This window comes from Phaethon lepturus, unplaced genomic scaffold, assembly GCF_000687285.1.
Source record: "Phaethon lepturus isolate BGI_N335 unplaced genomic scaffold, ASM68728v1 scaffold2522, whole genome shotgun sequence".
Lineage (NCBI taxonomy): Eukaryota > Metazoa > Chordata > Aves > Phaethontiformes > Phaethontidae > Phaethon > Phaethon lepturus.
In genome coordinates, this window is record NW_010521134.1 from 281,220 (window position 1) to 299,318 (window position 18,099).

Here is an 18,099-nt window from a genome sequence, read left to right on the forward strand (position 1 = left end):
CAAGAAACTAAAACAGGATGGGTGTGATTATTTTATTGGCATATACAGAATGTATTAGTCAGCTATTGCCTCTGCTCCCTAAACTGTGCTTGTCTGCAACTGTCCCACTCACATATACACATCCCTGGTTATTACTGCAAAAAGACCTGCGTTGTGTTTTATATTAAGTATCAAAATTTTCAGAAAAAGTACTTCCTGTTCTTTTTTTTTTCCATTTTCTATGAAAAGAATTAAAAGGCATTTTGTAACTTGTCTAAACTGCTACTGAAAGAACAGACAGCATATATAGTGCTAACGGGTGCTTAAAATAGATTGCTCCCACCCCAAATGTTCATCCCTCTTCCACCAATTACCCTATTTACTCAGTTGCCATTTCACTTCTTCACTTCCTACCAACTCTTTTCAAGCCTTTAAAGTGAAAACCAGTGAAATTTGCTGTTTAATATGTAAGCATTACTTCAGTAAAAATAGTTTTACTGTACAAAAAAACCCCATGGAAGAAACAGAATGAGAAGGAAAAAATGAAGAAACTAACCTCAAGGACAGCACCTTAAGGAAGAAAATGAAATGCAGGCAAAGGAGGAAGAACCAGAATTCTCATTAGAGATCTTAGATATCTTATGGTTGAAGTCTTCAAAACCCTACTGTTGCCATAAAACAGTAGTAGGGAAAAGATTTTCTTTCATGTTCTTTCAAGTTGTTATGTGGTGTTTGACATACCGACCCTATTTTCTTATTTCTTTTTGGTGGGGTCATTCCAGATATGCATGCTAGAGATGTTGTGTTTAATCAGTATAATGATTTTTAAAAGCCTCTTCAGTTTGCCAAGCCAAAATCCATACCGCAATACCTTTGCAATTACTTTATTGCTTTTGTAATGTGGGATCAAGAAATCACTAGCAGAAATTCCTCTTTGCCTCACAGACGTAATGCTGCATCACAGGATGAACGCCTTCCAGGAAAAGCGTTTGACCACTCCAACATAACAGCTACAAGTGACTTAAACATCTAAACACGGGAAGTTTTGATGGATAGCTACTATAAATACAGTTTACTGTGTAATTGTAAGAAAAACACTTTGCTTTCTCTCTTGTGCAGTTCAGATCAATAATCAGATGGAAGGGACAACACTTTTTCAATAAAATGGTAATTTTTTAGTTCAGTGTACATAATACTGTGTTTGAACTTGTTGTTAACCTAGCCATCACACGCCTCAACTAAACCTTACCTAAAAACCTTCTGTTTAAAATACCTGTAAATTATGCAAAATAAAATACTAGAAGTTTGTGAAATGTTTGTGTTGTAAAAATAACATTCCAAAGATTACTACAAGTAAGAGTTTATCAAATACGAAAATAGGAAAAATAACTATTGTGGTTTAAATGTCTGTAGAAACCATGGACCAAGAGATGCAGGTGGTGTTTGCCACTCTGAAATTTACAGTTTCTTATTCAAAATTCAAAATTTAAAATTTCAACACTAGTTTATGCTTATTAGCAAAAAAAGATGCAACAGCAGGAAAGTTTGGACTTCACACACCAAAGAACCGGTAACTACACAACTGACAGTAATTAGATTGTAAATCCTCACTGACAGACTCTCTCCAAACACACATTTAACTACAATGACATCTTAGTGAGGTCAGAGATGACTAAGTGTAAACTAGTCGACAGTTGAACTTAGCGTACAAATATTTGAATGTCTTGAGATGCCTTTCCCTTCAGACATTTGAGGTTTTTATGAAGCAATTACCCCTTCCTTACAAAATAAATGTGGCAGACATACTTTTAGTGGCTAATATACTGGAGCGAAAGAATGCCATTTACAGCAGAAAGACTTTTCTGTTTCTCAATATAAATGCACCTTGTATTTTTTAAGTATCTTTGTGATGTACTGACTAATCCCAGTAAAATTATATTGTTACATTAAATAAATATATTTATTTAAAATGAGAAAAAGTCTGCCAGGAAATTTTCAGAATTCTTGGAAAAACAGTTTTTCAAGCGTAACACAAGATCTTTGCCAATCAAGAATGCAACCATGATTATGAACTGAAACTTCTAGAAAGAGCATTTCTTTAAGTATGAGGACTGAGCAGTCAGAAAACTATGCAATAAAATGACATTTTAAGTTATTTAGGCTCTTTGACATGAAATTCTTTCCATATCTGTGCAACTTAACATGCAATAACTGCAGATTTTAACGAATAGAAAAGATAGAGAAATACTATCCACTGACAGATTAATATATTAACCCCTATTTAGATTGCCTACCAGCAAAACTTTTTAAAAAGATCTCTGCATAAGCTGGCTAAGTAAAGTTTAGTCCTCAGGACATCCTTTTATCCAAGTAGAAGGCTGAACATCACAACTGTGCTTCCATGCAAAGCATCCAAACCTGGTGCCAGGTCTACAGAGTAACTTTCCATGAAGAACAGATGGATGTCCAACTATTGGCTTTCATGATGTCAGCTACAATAAACCTTAGGCAAATATAACTGCCCTATTAACTTCAGTAACCTTCTATCATGGGAATAATGCAGTATTTCTATAGATTTTCTTAATATTCTAAGCCTTCCTCTTTCTAAATCCACATGGATAGCCAATATAGAAGCAATCATAAATCCAAGAGCTATTAAAAAAGAAACTAAAGCTATATCTGTTTTAATGGAAGCATGTGTTCAAACTTTTGTAAGAAGACAAATTTTTATGCTGCACATGAAGTCAAAAGGCAGCTATTTCATCGCTAAGAAAAGCCCAAGGGATGCAAACATAAATAAATTGCACTGCAATTAAGCTAACAGATAATGTTATAGCTATGGTAAGTGCTGACCTGATGGAGAAAAAAGAAAAAAAAATTCTCATCTGCGTTTAAGAGAAGCTACCTAGGGAGCACCAATCAGATGGCTTTGTAGATCTCATGGAAAGGCACAGTTTTAGTCATTGTGTGATAAAGAGGTTTTTGACAGGACTGTATTCTGGTTTGTGTTTTCTTTCCACACAACAAGCAGGAATTGCCATCATACTTAACACAAGGAAGGCACAGGCACTGCTTGACTTTATCACAAATGTTCAAAGATGGTCTCTAGTCAGGCACTTAATGGATTTAATTTAGGACATCATACTTCAAATATAGCAGAAAAAAATAACATTTTTTCTGCAACAGCAAACCTTGCAAACAGTCATGGTCCTAAAACGCAAGCTTTCAGTGATTTAGGTTCTTTTGATTTGTTCTTTCTGACCTCTAAGTCAGAAGTCAGATGTGACCAGCAGTATTAAGTAGCTTTGCCATCCATTATGTAGAAGAAATGAACACTTGCCTTGACTATAATAAGGTCATCAGCTTAGATGTGACAGATTCTTTGCAGAATGGAAGAACGGCATAAAGACCAATTCCTCAATTAAAATAGAAATCCCTCCAAAACAGACAATACTTCATTAATCCTATATATTAACTTCCAACTTTCTCTTATAAAGAAGTAAATGAGATCTGTTTCAGAATTGTTTCTCATTCTATCTAGAATCTATCTCATCTAGAGTTGAGATTATTCTCTAGATTAGTTTGCAAACTGGTAAATGCAGTCCTCCTTTGTTATAAATGAATAGTGCAAAATGGAAGTTTGGCTCTATGCACACAGAATTATTGCCTCCCTTCACTGCTGGATTGACCAAAGCCAGTTCTGAAATTTCCTTCTGAATTTTTATGGGCATGTCTGCACTGGACTGGTAGAGGCATATTTCCCTAGTACATGCAGGCTCGGCACCTCAGCCAGGAAGTGCAAGATGAGGTCACTAATCCACTCTATGAAAGAGTTCCAGTCTGCCCTTAAAGCACAGAGAATGCAGAAACTTATATCCCTTCTTTACATAGCACCATATAAGAAAGTATGTGCTTACTCTGTTTAATAAATCAATTTCTTCCTTCAGCTTTCCAATTAGTTCCTCTTTGTCCTGTGTCATCTTCATTAATCTCACATTCTCCTGTCTCTCCTTTGCAAGTTCCTAAAACAAGAATATGCAATGAAGTTTGAAAAGTAATTTTTGGTTTTAAGAGAGAGTTTTCAGTTATTACCGTTTAAAACGAAGAACCACCCCTTACCGATAATTCCTTTTCTTAAGCAAGACAAAGCCACATCTTAAAGCCCTTACATTTCAAGGAGCTAAAGAATCATGTCTAAGAAAACATTTTACAGACAGCAAACCTGTGTGATACCTCTGATTCCAGAGATAATGTTTTAATTAACATTTAAGTATGAACCCAAAATTGGATAAGGGCCCAAACCAGAAGTAAATGTAAAGTATCAGCTTCCAAATATGTTGATATTGGGAGGGTTACTACTTTTTTTTTTCCTCCCTTTTTCTTTGTTGGTCTTTTTTTTTTAATACTACCATTAACAAGGAATGAAGCACTGTTAGATCTGTGGGCCTACATGTGAGAAATGTGAGAAAACATGAAAGTGTCCATTAGGAATTCAGTGAATCAGGGTTCACGATACTGAAAGAAAGCCCTTAAGTCTTCCTCTATTTTCTGTGTTACTGGTAGGTAAATTATTTCAGAAGGAAGCTGATTTGGAAGAGAGCATTATGGCATATTTCACTCAAATCAGGCTTCCCCAAGTCTTAAAAAAAAAAAAAAAAAAAAATTCATTTCTACGACATATGCTTTATTTTCACCCTTTGCAAAAATATGTATTCAAATTGTGTTTACTTAGTAACTTTCATCCATACGAATTCAAGAATATTGGTTACCCACAAAAATCCACTTCAGCGGAAGACAGAGAAGCCAGTAATAGATTGAACAGACGATATTATTTAGCAAAATACTGTTTTAGGTGAAAAACTCAACTTTAACATTATTACATTTTCCCAGACTTGTTTGTATGAAGAATGTCTGAAATCATGAAAACTTTGTTTTAAATACATATTTTAAATATTTAAAACTTTAACAAACAACTGGATAGCTATTAAATTTTATAATATTTCAGTACATTAAAAAACTCAGAACAAGAATTAGATCAAAAACAGCCTTACGAATTTTCTGAACAGCCAGTGAGATCTCCTTCCCACAAGTTATTTGCCCTGTGCTGGTGTGTCACGAGGTGTGTATGAGAAATACGCAGAGCACTGCTGGTTCTCTAAGTGTATTATGTTTACCTCAACTCTCTCTCACTTATATATCTAATGAAAACTAAATGTCTGTGATTAGAAAGTTCACATTCTACTCCGCCTGACTCTTTATACATTTTTATAGACATAACTATCTGTACTTCAAGCATTTAGCATCATTTCTATGTATTTTACTTGTAAATCTCCCCATGGAGTTTCAAAGGTGCTTTATTTCAGACGTATGCCATGCAGATGTTAGTTGGTACTTACCCTTTCAAGTTCCTCAATCCTCTTTTCCAAAGTGTTACTTGGTACAGAACTGCCAGAAGAGTTTGCATCCCTGCTGTATCTGCTGTAAGCTGTCCTGTCTGTTCGGGAATATCTATTTGGAGCATCATCTTCTGGTGCATTAGCTGTGCTACAAAGGCAAAGAGCAAAGTAGACACCTATTTACACATTTAACAAAATGGAAATGATAGAAGTAACAGGAAGTGCTCTCCAAAGCGCTCAATAGGTGAGTCTAATAAACTGCAAAGGACTTATTTCACAGCTCTTGTGTTGCTGAGAACTCACTAAATTCACTGCCTCGGGGAGTCGAATACTTGCTTGATGCAGCTCTCATCACAAAGGTAATAAACCTTAAACACATACTTATCTAATCTTATTTGTAAAGCTTTTAAAGTTTTATGAACTGCGCACATTAAAAACCAAGCTAAACAACTTTATTTTAAAGAGTAAAGTACCACTATGGAGTTTAAACCAAGCATCTTTTTAAGTAGATGAAAACATAAAGGATGAAAAACAAGTACATGTCCAAAACGTAAGAAGCTTACACATGTCAACTGACTTTTCAGGAACCATGGATATAGCCTGTAAGGAACTGGAAAGCAAACCAAAGTGAGAAAGTCATGCAGCCCAAAATATTTTATGCCATTTCCAAATATTTTACTTCAGAACTTGGATACACAGCAGTTTGTCATAGCTCAGTTGGTAGGTTACCTGGTGGTAAATTTTTTGTTTTAGATCATGTGATTAAGATTCCTTACAAAACCACTGCCATGGAATCTTAACAGATAAGCATTGCAAATGTACATAAGCTAGATTTAAAAAAGCTTATGGGTTCCACATTATGATTGCTATGTACAAAACCAGTGCTAATTTTAAAATATATATGAGAAGTCAAGCATTTTCAAAGTCACAAATTTAACAGTGTTCTTCCCGTAGCTATTTTCTTCCTAATAGCAATGTTATTTACCTTCAATGTAGAATTTAATGAATAATTTAAAGCAGCAGAACAGAGTGCCCTGGGAGCAAGAAGGAAGATACAGATCTTTCCCTCCTCAATCCACCAAAACTACACTACTTAGACTTTGAAAATATACAGCTAAACAGTGAAAGGCAAAAAACCCCAAAACAATCAACCAAAAAACAAACCAACCAAAACCAAAACCAAAACCAAGCCTTGTTCAGTCTTCACCAGGAGAACTCGAATGGAGATGCTCAAAAGCCATCTGGACATGGTCCTAGGCAACCGGCTCTAGGTGGCCCTGCTTGAGCAGAGGGGGTTGGATACCCTCCAGAGGTTCCTTCCAATGTCAACCACCATGTGATTCTGTGAAACCACACAGCTGAAATATGTGCACAACTGTCTTCTAGAGCACTTAAGAAAAGAATGAAAAGCTCTATGAGTATCCCTACATTTCCTTTAAAACATAGAAGAGTATGTGATTAATGTGTTCATTTAACAGTTTTGCATTTCATAACTCTAGAAAACCCCTACTGACAATGTGCACATCTAGATGGATACAGTGCAAATCAAAAGCAGGAGTACCTGGCAAAACGATGTCTTTTCATGGATATAAATATTGTTTTGCTCCAGTATGTGTGAAGTTTCCAAGGCACACTGACACAATTGTAAGGAATTTTGTAGCTTAATGTTATTACCATATTTAGCACTGTTTATTCTTCATCTAGAAGATTTTTTTAAAAAACATTTCTAGGACCGGATATGCATGTTGCAACACAACATAAGAGACATATTTTAGCTTAACTCTATAAATTCTAGATAATTTAGCTTTCTAAGAGATGTTTTTGTTTTGTGCTGTTAACGTCTCAAGGATAGACCATATAAAAAAGGCTCAATCCTTCTTCACTCAAAAATGAACCCTTTTGCTAGTATACTAGAGTATCTCAATTCAGCTCCAGCGAGCAATATTGGCAGATGCTCCTACAGGAAAGCTAGAAGAAAGAATACCTAGATAGGAAGGGTTTCATTAATACTGAAAATTAAGACACTTGCTGTATTTTCCCTGTATTCACACTCAAAAACCTCACCTATTCCACTGTGGGCCAGACTCTACTTGAACACAGTCCTCTTCAGTATCAGCAAGTACAAAGGACATATCATGAAGGAAATGGGATTTAAAAAAACATTTACAGAGGCATTAGTATGTAACCCAACACAAGGAATGTGACAGATACAAAGTTCATTATTTTGGCTGTTATAACCAATGTCCAGTACACAGCAACAGCAAAAACGGTACCATGCAAGACATAGTAGACATACCTTTCACAAAGAACGGAATTTTAGTCTTCAAATACAATGTCAGTTTGTGAGCGTTAAACAAGAAAGAAAACTTATCTAGAATAACAATAGCACTGAACTTGGTATCTATGCTTTACTAAGAGGAAATACCTATCAACAAAAACATCTCTATGGAAATAAACATGTATATTTTATATTTAAATATATTAAATAAATTAATAAATATTAAAAGTAAAATATTTTATTATTAAAAAATCATCCAAAGTGAAGAGCTTTGTATAATACTAAGAAAACAAATTGCCTGTATGCCTTCTTTTTTTGGGGTGGGGATGGAGTGCATACACATGACAGCAGAACCTATTAAGGTTTCAGCTGCAGTCTCAAACTAGCTTCCTCCACTTCCTAACTGAATAAAGGTTTACAAATACTTGGAACTTGGAAGTTGATGGGTTTCCCACAAAAGGTATGAAAGAAAAGAAAGCCTACGGTCAGTAGATGTACATTGGGTAAAATCAGTCATCAGCACCAGATGAAAAATGGTAAGGGTCTGCAAGTTGAAAAAATTTAGAGTCACTGGTGAAGAAGGAAGTTCAAAACGCATCCCACATTAGCATTCAAGTAACTTATGCATATGACTGTTTCAACACTTGCAGCTGAAACATCTAGCCACAGGCTATGGCTGCAGGAAACACTATTTTTTAAATTATTTTTCGCGAAGAGTATCTGAGATTGTATTTGTAGCCATAGATACAGTGGATTAGAGTGCCCACCGGGAGAGCAGCAAATGAGAATGCATCTGGATAGAAACATCCCTCACTACTGCTTCAAAAGGGCATATTTGACAATAAGTTTTACAAAACTCAACTGGCTGTTCCACTAGCTTACTTTCAATTAGCCACTACCAAAACCTCATTTTAAACATTTATTCCTTTACTAGAATGCCGAAAACAAAAAACGCTCTTGCAACTTAAGACAACTTGCTTTTGAAAGTGTTTTCTGGCTGCATTTAAATAAAAATCATACAGCAAAATCAACCTGCATCACAGTTTGACTACTCTTACACCGAAGGAAGTTTTGTTTTGGAATGATGTTCTAGTGATTTCCTTTAATATGAAATAAAAATCAGTGATTCACATCAGGGCAGGTTTAACAGCAGTATTACAGAAAGGTGGAATGAATCTTGCTCCTTCCAGTGCCTCTTCTCTTTGGTTCTTTCAATGTTTTCCTGCAGCACTGTCGAATTGGTATTTCATCCTATTAAAATCACCCAGTCAAAACTAGACTTCATTGATTTCAACTACCACACACTTATATTTATTGCCAGAACCTTGTAACTGTACTTGATTTGGAAACTCCCAGTTAATTACATCACTGAAATCCAGTTGCCAACAGCTTCTTTAAAAGAATGAGCAAAAGATGGTATTTCTAAATAGGCCACCTTGAAGTAACCTTCTGTTACTTCAGACTGCTTAAGCCAACTCCATGGCTTTCACAGGTGAGCTAAGGAAAGGCAGTCTTGTCTCTTCTACAGCTGCGCGTTCCTAGCATCCTCCACTTTTCCTGGCTCTGGCCTTCAGGTGACCAAGTAGGAAACCATTCAGGGAGCTGATGCAGCAATCCAGCAGCCCAGCAAAGGAAGCCATTGACTTTCAGCCACAGTGGCTCCCTGAAGCATCACCCTGTCCAGCTGCATGAGCGGTGACACAAGGGACAGTGAAGAACTGCATCTGGCTCAACTTAAACCATCAAAAACTTCTGCAGAAAACCCTAAGTGTTTCTGTCTTCCCGTAACATCAGCATTGGCTGAAAAGGGGATACAAAAGTCAAGAGAAGCACCTTGAGTGACCCCTGTCCATTTTAAGTCTTTCTATCTGCACAGTAGTGGTCCTCATGTAACAAGTTAGATGAGACAGTGCTTCAACAGCCAACCCTTGCTGCAAAACTGCCAAACACAGGCAAGTCTAGGCATAGTGTTATGAAATAGTATTTTACAGCTGTATTTTTTTTTAATTGGTGAGATCAAGGTTAGAATGATGGAATGTAAATTGTTAATAGTTTAAACTTTGTAGTAATCCAAAAACACTGAGCATGAGAATTTCAGCAGGTCTGTAACATTTGCTTCTCAGCACTTCCAATGAGTGCTCTGAAGCACGAGTTGCTTCTCTTCTTGTGATCTCTTCTTCCTCACTTATTTTTCAACTCTTGCATGAATGTTAAACTCAAGTACAACATGGTCTTTTAGAACTAGTGGGTAAAGGTCTCTGTCTGTTGGGTTCCACGTTAGGGAGCTGTATTATTCTAAAAGAGGCGGGGAAAAAACCCTGACATTTTGTCTAGAAGCCGTAAAGCCACACTGTATTAATATCCACTAATAAACGAACCTGAAAGAGGAACACACTCCTGAACCACTCAGAGATTTTAATCTGTCTCTGTAAAAGTGATCCAGCCTGATCGGTCTGGCCCATGAACCATGCAAAAATCTTCTGAGTTATTTTAAATCCCAATTTGCAAGATTTTCTTTTCAATTTAAGACATCTCTAAAAAAGAAGTTAAATTGGTTCAAAAGCTAGTAGACAGTCTTAAAAATAAGCTGCTAAAACAGTTTTTCTGTGCTTATAAAAATATTCCTATGTCCACATACATATTTTGCTTTACTGTTACTTGCAAACAAACTTTTTAGTTCACAGAATGCAAGAGAAACAGAATTCATGTTTACATGTAGATTTCACTCAAATATTTCAATAAGCAGAATACATTTTGTCATTCCCTTCTTTGAGAAATCAGTGATGACACCAACTATGCTGACAGCATCAGACTTGAATCAGAAAACCATTCTTGGTAATGGCAATGTGCTTGTTCCTCTAAAACAACCACTCGCAGAGCAGTACAAGAACTGGTAGGCCCAGTTAACAGTAACAGAAGTTTGGAATGGCCAAGATGAGGTCTATTACATGAAAAGAAGCTTAGGGAGAAATGAAAGATGAGGAAGTTGATATGGGCTATTACCACTGAAGGATACCTACACATTTTGAGCCCAGGAAGCTCACAGTCAGGACAGCTGGCTGGTCACAACTCCCAAGTAAGCCCATGAAGATGTCCTGTGGCCTCCATGTCAGCATGACCTCAAAAATTCTGGTCATGCTGTTAATAAATCTTACAGTACCACTCCAGAACACAACAGAACTATCATTTTCTTCTGAAAATATTTTATGCGGTTAATCATGCAACTAAAAAGGAATACCTACACAAACTCTTGGGGTGTAAGTATGAAAATATCTAAAGTAAATGCAGAAGACAGACTACAGTTATAGATTAAGATCCTCATCCCAAACTTTTATTTACTTTACTGCATAAAGAGACAGGCTCAGTTTGTCCAAGTCAGCCAGAACAGAAATAGAATAACACAACAGCAGCCAGTAGACTTCATTTGTAAACATGTCTTCCAGTCAATGGGCACTCAGTAAAACGGGTTTCTCGGCAATGTCATATAAATGTTTAACCATGCATTGCTGCATCCATGTAAGGCAAAGTAGCCAGTGTGTCTGATTAAATAGGTAATAAAATCTGTGCAATTCCTTGAGCCTGGGTTTCTCAATGCAGACATGAAAACAGCTATATGGGAAGGGAAAGGGATGCTACCGGAAGACCAGGATGGTATCAGTAACCCAGGACTAAATATCAGAAGAGGATAGAGGATGGAGACAAAACAGGGGAAAAAAAGAAGGCAGAAAAATATTAGAGAAGACTAGGACCTCTGTGGTTAAATATAAGGATATATGAGAAAAGGGAAGAGAGAGGGAAAGGCATATAACTGGGCTAGGAAATGGAATCCAGTGAAGAAAAATGCTGAAATTAGGAGATGTCACTTCTGATGAGGAACAACTGGAGAAGAGGGAGAAAGCAAAAGATAAGGAGCAGGAGTAGTAAAGATAGGGGAAAAAGACCTGAAAATTTCTGACAAATAGCGCGTTCTTCCTGGAGTGGGGAGTCTGTAACAGAGCCCAAGAATTTAGGTAAACATTATCTTTTCACTTTTGCTGTCATATGCCTGTGAAGTTTACTAACGGTCTCTTTTCCCTACCCACCAAGTACTGACCACCTGTCATCAGAGCAGCACAAGTAACAGTTTCAAATGGGATCTCGAAGTGGTCCTTATGTGAGAACATGCTTTGCTCTCAGTTTGCTTTGAAAATCTAAGGGAGTACACACAAAACTGTTAAAAGCACATGAAGCTGAACATATTTGAGCCTTCAAGCAGCTTATGGTCTCAGTTCAGCCTTTTGGCATTCACAAGGTGTAATCACAGAATGGCATTTTTGGTGTCCAAAGGACTTCTGCTGTATTTGGGACAAAAGTGAGATGTACAGAGAGAGTGAGAATTACTGCAGAGAATGCTGTTTTCTCTAGGATGTTCCCTTATCGCAGATGTTGGAAGGGGTAAACAAGCCAAGCACTGACAGAACAGAAGAGGACACTGGTCCTGACTCCTTCCTTTAGCGTTCACACCAGAAAGCAAAGCCACTGGGAGCCATACATTGTTCAAGTACTCTCACCTTAAAAATTACTTGGGAGGGGGATAGAAATTTTCAAATATAGAAGAGAATCAACAGATAGTGTTAACTCTAATCACAGTGAGCATCAAGTCTCCATCTATAAATTATTAGCTACTGTATACCTCATAGAGGTACAGCTAGATTAAAACCCTCTTAAGTCTTTGTGAGCACCGGGCACTGTGCTGACCTCACAGGAAAAGAATCCTTTGTTTTCAGCATGAGGTTTGAAGATTATGCAACGAATAAGATAGATGGCAACATACATAGCAAAATACTGAACAGCAGCTCATAGCAAGTCAGATTCCTCTTGAATGTGATGCCAGGACTGAGGGGGAAAGTTGACAAACAAAGAATGTACATCCTGGACATAACTAAAGCTGACTGAATGAAGACTGCACAAAAAAGTCTTACTTTAGCATTTTCTAGCTGTGGAGTATCCTATTTTTGCAATGCTAATCAGAATAGCTAGCTTATTTTCAAATAAGCTATGAATGTGATTGTGCAAACTTCTATTTACTACCACCCCCCACAACCAAGTTTTTGCTAGTGAATGTATACAGCATGTGACAGAGTAAAGATAAGGTTTATGAAAAGCCACAAAGCACTGTGACACACACCACTAAGTATTCGGAGATACAAAGAGCAATGAAATTCTGCATGGGGACTGAAGGGGAAGTGGAGACTGAACTAAAATGTGTTTGATTAATAAGAAATTAATAATGAAACTGCATGGTTATTAAAGTTGTAACAATAAGTCCACCCATTCTGCAATGACAAAGTGATTAAAAAAACTCCTACAGCAATAAAAAGCATAACTCAACTAGGTTTATGAGAACCCAGGAATATAAATATAAAAGACAGCAACACGCTAAAAAATCTAAAGCATAACAGGATAAATTATTATTTTTCACAATAAAGGTGGTGAAACCCTCGCACAGGTTGCCCAGAAGGTGGTAGATGCCCCATCCCTGGAAACACTCAAGGTCAGGTTGGACGGGGCTCTGAGCGACCTGATCTAGTTGAAAATATCCCTGCTCATGGCAGGGGGGTTGGACTAGATGGCCTTTGAAGGTCCTTTCCAACCCAAAACATTCTAAGATTCTATAGGCGAACAAGTCTGAGGGGTAGAAAATACACCAGTGACAACTAGATAAACCTAAGTGCTCTTAGCACTTACTTCTACAGCCAGTATATATGTACACAGATGAATTAACCACCTACACATTTTACCTGAGTAAAGGTTATCTAAAAAAGAATACATGCATGTATGAAATAAAAATATATTTACAAAAATGCCTTGCTTCAGTTGACGTATTTTAAACTCCATGTTACCATTACATTTTCCTAATAATTGTGATAGCTGTCCCAATATTAATTCCACATGGGCAAAAATTTCACACACTGGTCAGGTGCATCAAGAGCTTCTGAAATATTTTTCTGATTGAAAAACTTGAGTAATGACCAGGATAACACTTGTCTCAAAGACAAACAAATAACAAACAGGACATGCTACATGCGGGCCGCATCCCTTACAATGGAGACATTAGTATGACAAATATAGAAATTTCTTTCAATATTATTGTGGAGAACAAAATTACCTTCCTGTATTAAACTTCAGAAGATGGTGGCTCATAAATTAACTGTGAAACTTCTATATCCTAGGTAACGTGTAGTCAAGTTAGACATTTGCTTGGGAAAATGTTCTGCCCTAGAAAGACCCTAGAAAATACTAGCTGCATTTATAGAGAGGCATTTGGATAAGTTTGCTGCACCTTTCAGGTCCTTACCCCAAAAATCAGGCTATTTACACAAGCAGTATGATGGACTCTACTACAAACACCCATTTAACCAGATTTATTTATGGCAGAACTACATATGTAAAGAAATGTGTTGTGTACAAAGATCTCATACCTTTTATACCTGCTTGAAACCATCCTGGAGGAGTCCTAAAAAAAACAGAAAGGAAAAACTAATTAACATTTTTCTTGTATTTGTACTTGCAAAATACTTTATCGCTCCATAGAAAATGCAGTTAAGAGCAGGAGGCCCACGCTTCAACACAGTGCTGTACAACTCAGTTTTGCACTATTTTGCTGTCAGGAATAGACAGAATACCAGGATTATCACCACCATTTAACTGCTTCCGAACAGCAGTTCAGAACCCTTAAACGACAGCTTCTGGTTACATCTTAAAACTGGATGCACTTACTCCATCCCACAGCATCCAGAACATGCAGCTTACCAAAACAGTATACACCCTGCCACCAATACACCTTCACTACCACTGCTGATACAGAAACGCTTGTGCACTTTGATAGCTGTTCATCTGCTCATCCAAGAGCAGCGGAGCAAAACTGTTCCGATTCTTCGGCACCACTGCTGTCCTTCTGGATGGAAGAAAAACTGTAGTACAGGGTTGAGACCCAAATCAATTTATTACGTATCAGCTGGGTCATGGTAACTACAGCGCTATGCTCTTTGCCATGCTGACCTAGGTGTTGCAATCTGGCTCACTTCAGTTTCTCTCAGGCTAACTGAAGCGGTCTTCTCCTCGCATTTGCTGTTAGGCTAGAAGTCTGTACATAGATGTTTCGTGCACCCAAATGTCAGGCAGTGACTTGTCAAGCTTCTGTACGTCAATTTTTAGATCATTGCTTTCTAAGCACCTGCAGAGGCTTAACGCATTCTGACTACAAACTTAAAGAACACTCTGCGTCTCCTTTGCTATTTGGAAATGATCTTAGCAACTGAAATATAGCGAGAAAAAGAACACATTTTAAGTAGGAGTACAGATTTTAAATAGGAGTTCGACAGTGCAAGAGCTGTGCATCTGGCCTCTTAAAGGTACATACACGGGTTACTTGCAGACTACAAGTCTTATGGTAATTTTTCTAGCTTAAGGTAAAGAACTGCATTACTTTTCAGATTCCCACAATGAAGTAAGGTCTTTTAACTAAGATTACATTTTGTTTGGTTTTTTTGGGGTGTTGTTTTTTTTGTTTGTTTTAATTTGAAAAAAAAATCCATTATGCTTTTATTCAGGCTCTGTAAAGATGGAAATGGAAACAAAAAGAACAGTGGGGAAAAGGGCTCATTTATTGTTACACAACCCCTGAAAAAAATCGACGCATTATGTACAAATGAGAAAACCTGAAAGAATATACTTGCATCAATAATGCTATGCCTGTAGCTTCCCAATACCAGTCTGATCACATAGAAAAAATAAGACATGTTTCAACTGGTAAATGATGGCTCAGATTAGACAGAGTAAGTCCACAAATATTTTTTAGGATGTTGTAAGAAGAACACAAACCAATTATTTTGTTAGTCATAGACAAAACTCACCCCCAGCATCAGCAAATATTCGGTAAAAAGTCAGGAAAGATATTTAAGAAGTTAATGAACGGAACAGTTGCCTTTATTGGAAAAAAATAAATGTCAAAGCATGAAATTCTGTCTATTTATGACACTGCAGACAAAGGAATAAATGAGTTCTCAAACCAAGATGCAAGAGAAATTCCATCCACTGTGAAAATCCTACAAAACATTATACTACCTTCACTGATCAGTGTGTTAAAGTCTTTGTATGTAAATACACAAGCTAAAAAAGGATAAAAATAAAATTATTCTATCATAGAAAGTAAAGCTGAGAAAAGTATTTGTGCAGAATACTTAGCTACAGAATACTCTTACAGAAACAAAACTCGATCTTAAAGTGCATTTTATTTTATGAAGCATTTTCAACTTCTGCAATATGTACTACACTTTCCCTAATATAAGGAGAACAAAGTCATAGGAATTATTTAAATAAACCCACAAAGTGGTGTAAAATTGCTGTTTCAACATGATAACTATTCACATGCTGTCATCAGTGATAAAAAAGTAGCAATTCACAGCTACGAAGCAGCAACCTTTCACCTCTAAAAGGGCAAGGATACAGAATTTTAAATGGTACCAATGCTATTTTTAAAATTCACTAAGGGTACCTTATCTTTGAAAGGTCATGGCAGTAGGGGGAGGTTCTGAGGACTGGAAGGAAGTAAATGTCACTCCTATCTTCAAGAAGGAAGATCCAGGGAACTACAAGCCAGTCCTTACCTCAGTCCCCAAGCAGGTTACGGAACAAATCCTGAAGGACAAGAAGGTGAAATCAGCATGGATATATGAAGGGGAAATTATGCCTGACTGACCCAACAGCCTTCTACAACGAGATGACTGGCTCACTGGGTGAAAGGAGAGCAGATGATGTTTATGTCAATTTTAGCAAGGCTTTCAACACCTTCCCATGTAGCACACGTACAAGCAAACTGCTGAAATATGGGCCAGGTAAACAGACCGTGAGGTACAATGAAAAGCAACTGGACTACCAAGCCCAAAGGGTTATGAACAGCAGCATGAATGCTAGCTGGATGCCAGTCACTAGCAGGGGTCAGTACAGGGACCAGTACTGTTTGACATCTCCGTTAATGACCTGGATGATGGGGCAGAGTGCGCCCTCAGCGGTTCGCAGAATACACAAAACCCGGGCTGCCAAGCGGAGGGTCACTGACAGGCTGGAAAATGGCTGAGAGAGACCTCCTGAAGTTCAAAAAAAGGGAAATGCAGAGTCTGGCACCTGGGGAGGTATAATCCCCAGCACTAGGGCATGCTATGGACCGTTGTGTGCAGAAAAGGACCTGGGGGTCTTGGTGCACACAAAATTGAACATGAGCCATCAGCGTGTCCTTGCAGCAAAGGCGGCCAATGGCATCCTTGGGATGCGCTGCCAGCAAGTCAAGGGAAGCGATCCTTCCCCTCTGCTCAGCCCTGGTGAGACCATAGCTGGAGTGCTGGGTCCAGTTTTGGGCTTCTTATTATCAGAAAGACATATGGTAGAGACTCCAGCAAAGGGCCACACAGATGATTAAAGGTTTGGAGCATCTGACACATGAGGAGAAGCTAAGAGTGCTGGGAATGTTCAGCTCGGAGAAGTAAAAGGTCAGGAGGTATCTGGCCAATACATATAAATACCTGATGGGGTAAAGAAGATGGAGCCGTACGCCATTGCGCCCCCAGAAAGGATGAGAGGCAATGGACAGAAACTGAAATACATGAAATACAACTTAAACATAAGAAAATGCTTTCTTACTGTGAGTTTAAACACTGAAGCAGGTTGCCTAGAGAGGTTATGTAGTTTCTATCCATGGAGGTAATAAAAACCCAACTGGCCAGAGTCCTGAGCAATTTGCTATAGTTGACCCTGCTTTGTCTGCAGGAGTTGGACTAGAGACTTCCTTGAGATCCCTTCCAGGCTTAATCATTCTGTGCTTCTGCTCTGCTCATCTGAGTCTTCCATCTGCATTTTTCTCTGAGCTTAGTGAGTTTAAGTGAACACATACCTAACATCTGGCAGTTTCAGAGGATTTCATTCTGCCTTCTAATATTATTATCTAAAGACTTGCCAATCTGAACATTACATACAGAGGACTGTAACCACCTGATTTTTAGCTTTAGCACAGTCGGCAATGACCGACAAGGTGATTTGACTCTGATGTATGCCGAGATTGAAGTAGTTTCATCTAATATGTTCGGATACATGTTCACTGTATATGAAAACTAAAACACCCTATCAGTAATATCAGTCACAGTCCTTGGTGGTGATGGTCTCAGAAACATCCTGGTTGTCCCATTAGCCATAGACAAGTGGTTCAACTCTCTTTTTAAGCTTGGATGTAGAAAGACAGACACGTAGGTGACTGGGTCAAAATTTTGCCTAACTGCCTGTAGATACAACTCTTGCTAATAAAGTACGAACTCAGGGCTCTAAACTTCCTCAGTTCTTATTTTTTACACAGCTTCTTGTTTTAGGAAAATGCTGAAGCCTTGAGGTTATGGCCATGCTTCCTGATTAACATAA

The 18,099-nt window shown here is 37.7% G+C and overlaps 1 protein-coding gene across 1 annotated transcript in view; it reads right to left on the bottom strand.

Annotated features, from left to right (window-relative positions):
- PAWR (PRKC, apoptosis, WT1, regulator) overlaps positions 1 to 18,099 on the bottom strand; it is a 42,362-nt gene that overhangs the window by 1,010 nt on the left and 23,253 nt on the right. The window contains exons 3-5 of the mRNA XM_010281410.1: positions 14,115 to 14,149; positions 5,376 to 5,523; positions 3,897 to 4,001 (exon numbers count right to left, since the gene is read on the bottom strand). Of these exons, the coding sequence (XP_010279712.1) occupies positions 3,897 to 4,001; positions 5,376 to 5,523; positions 14,115 to 14,149 (288 nt within the window). The remainder of the gene's footprint in view (positions 1 to 3,896; positions 4,002 to 5,375; positions 5,524 to 14,114; positions 14,150 to 18,099) is intronic.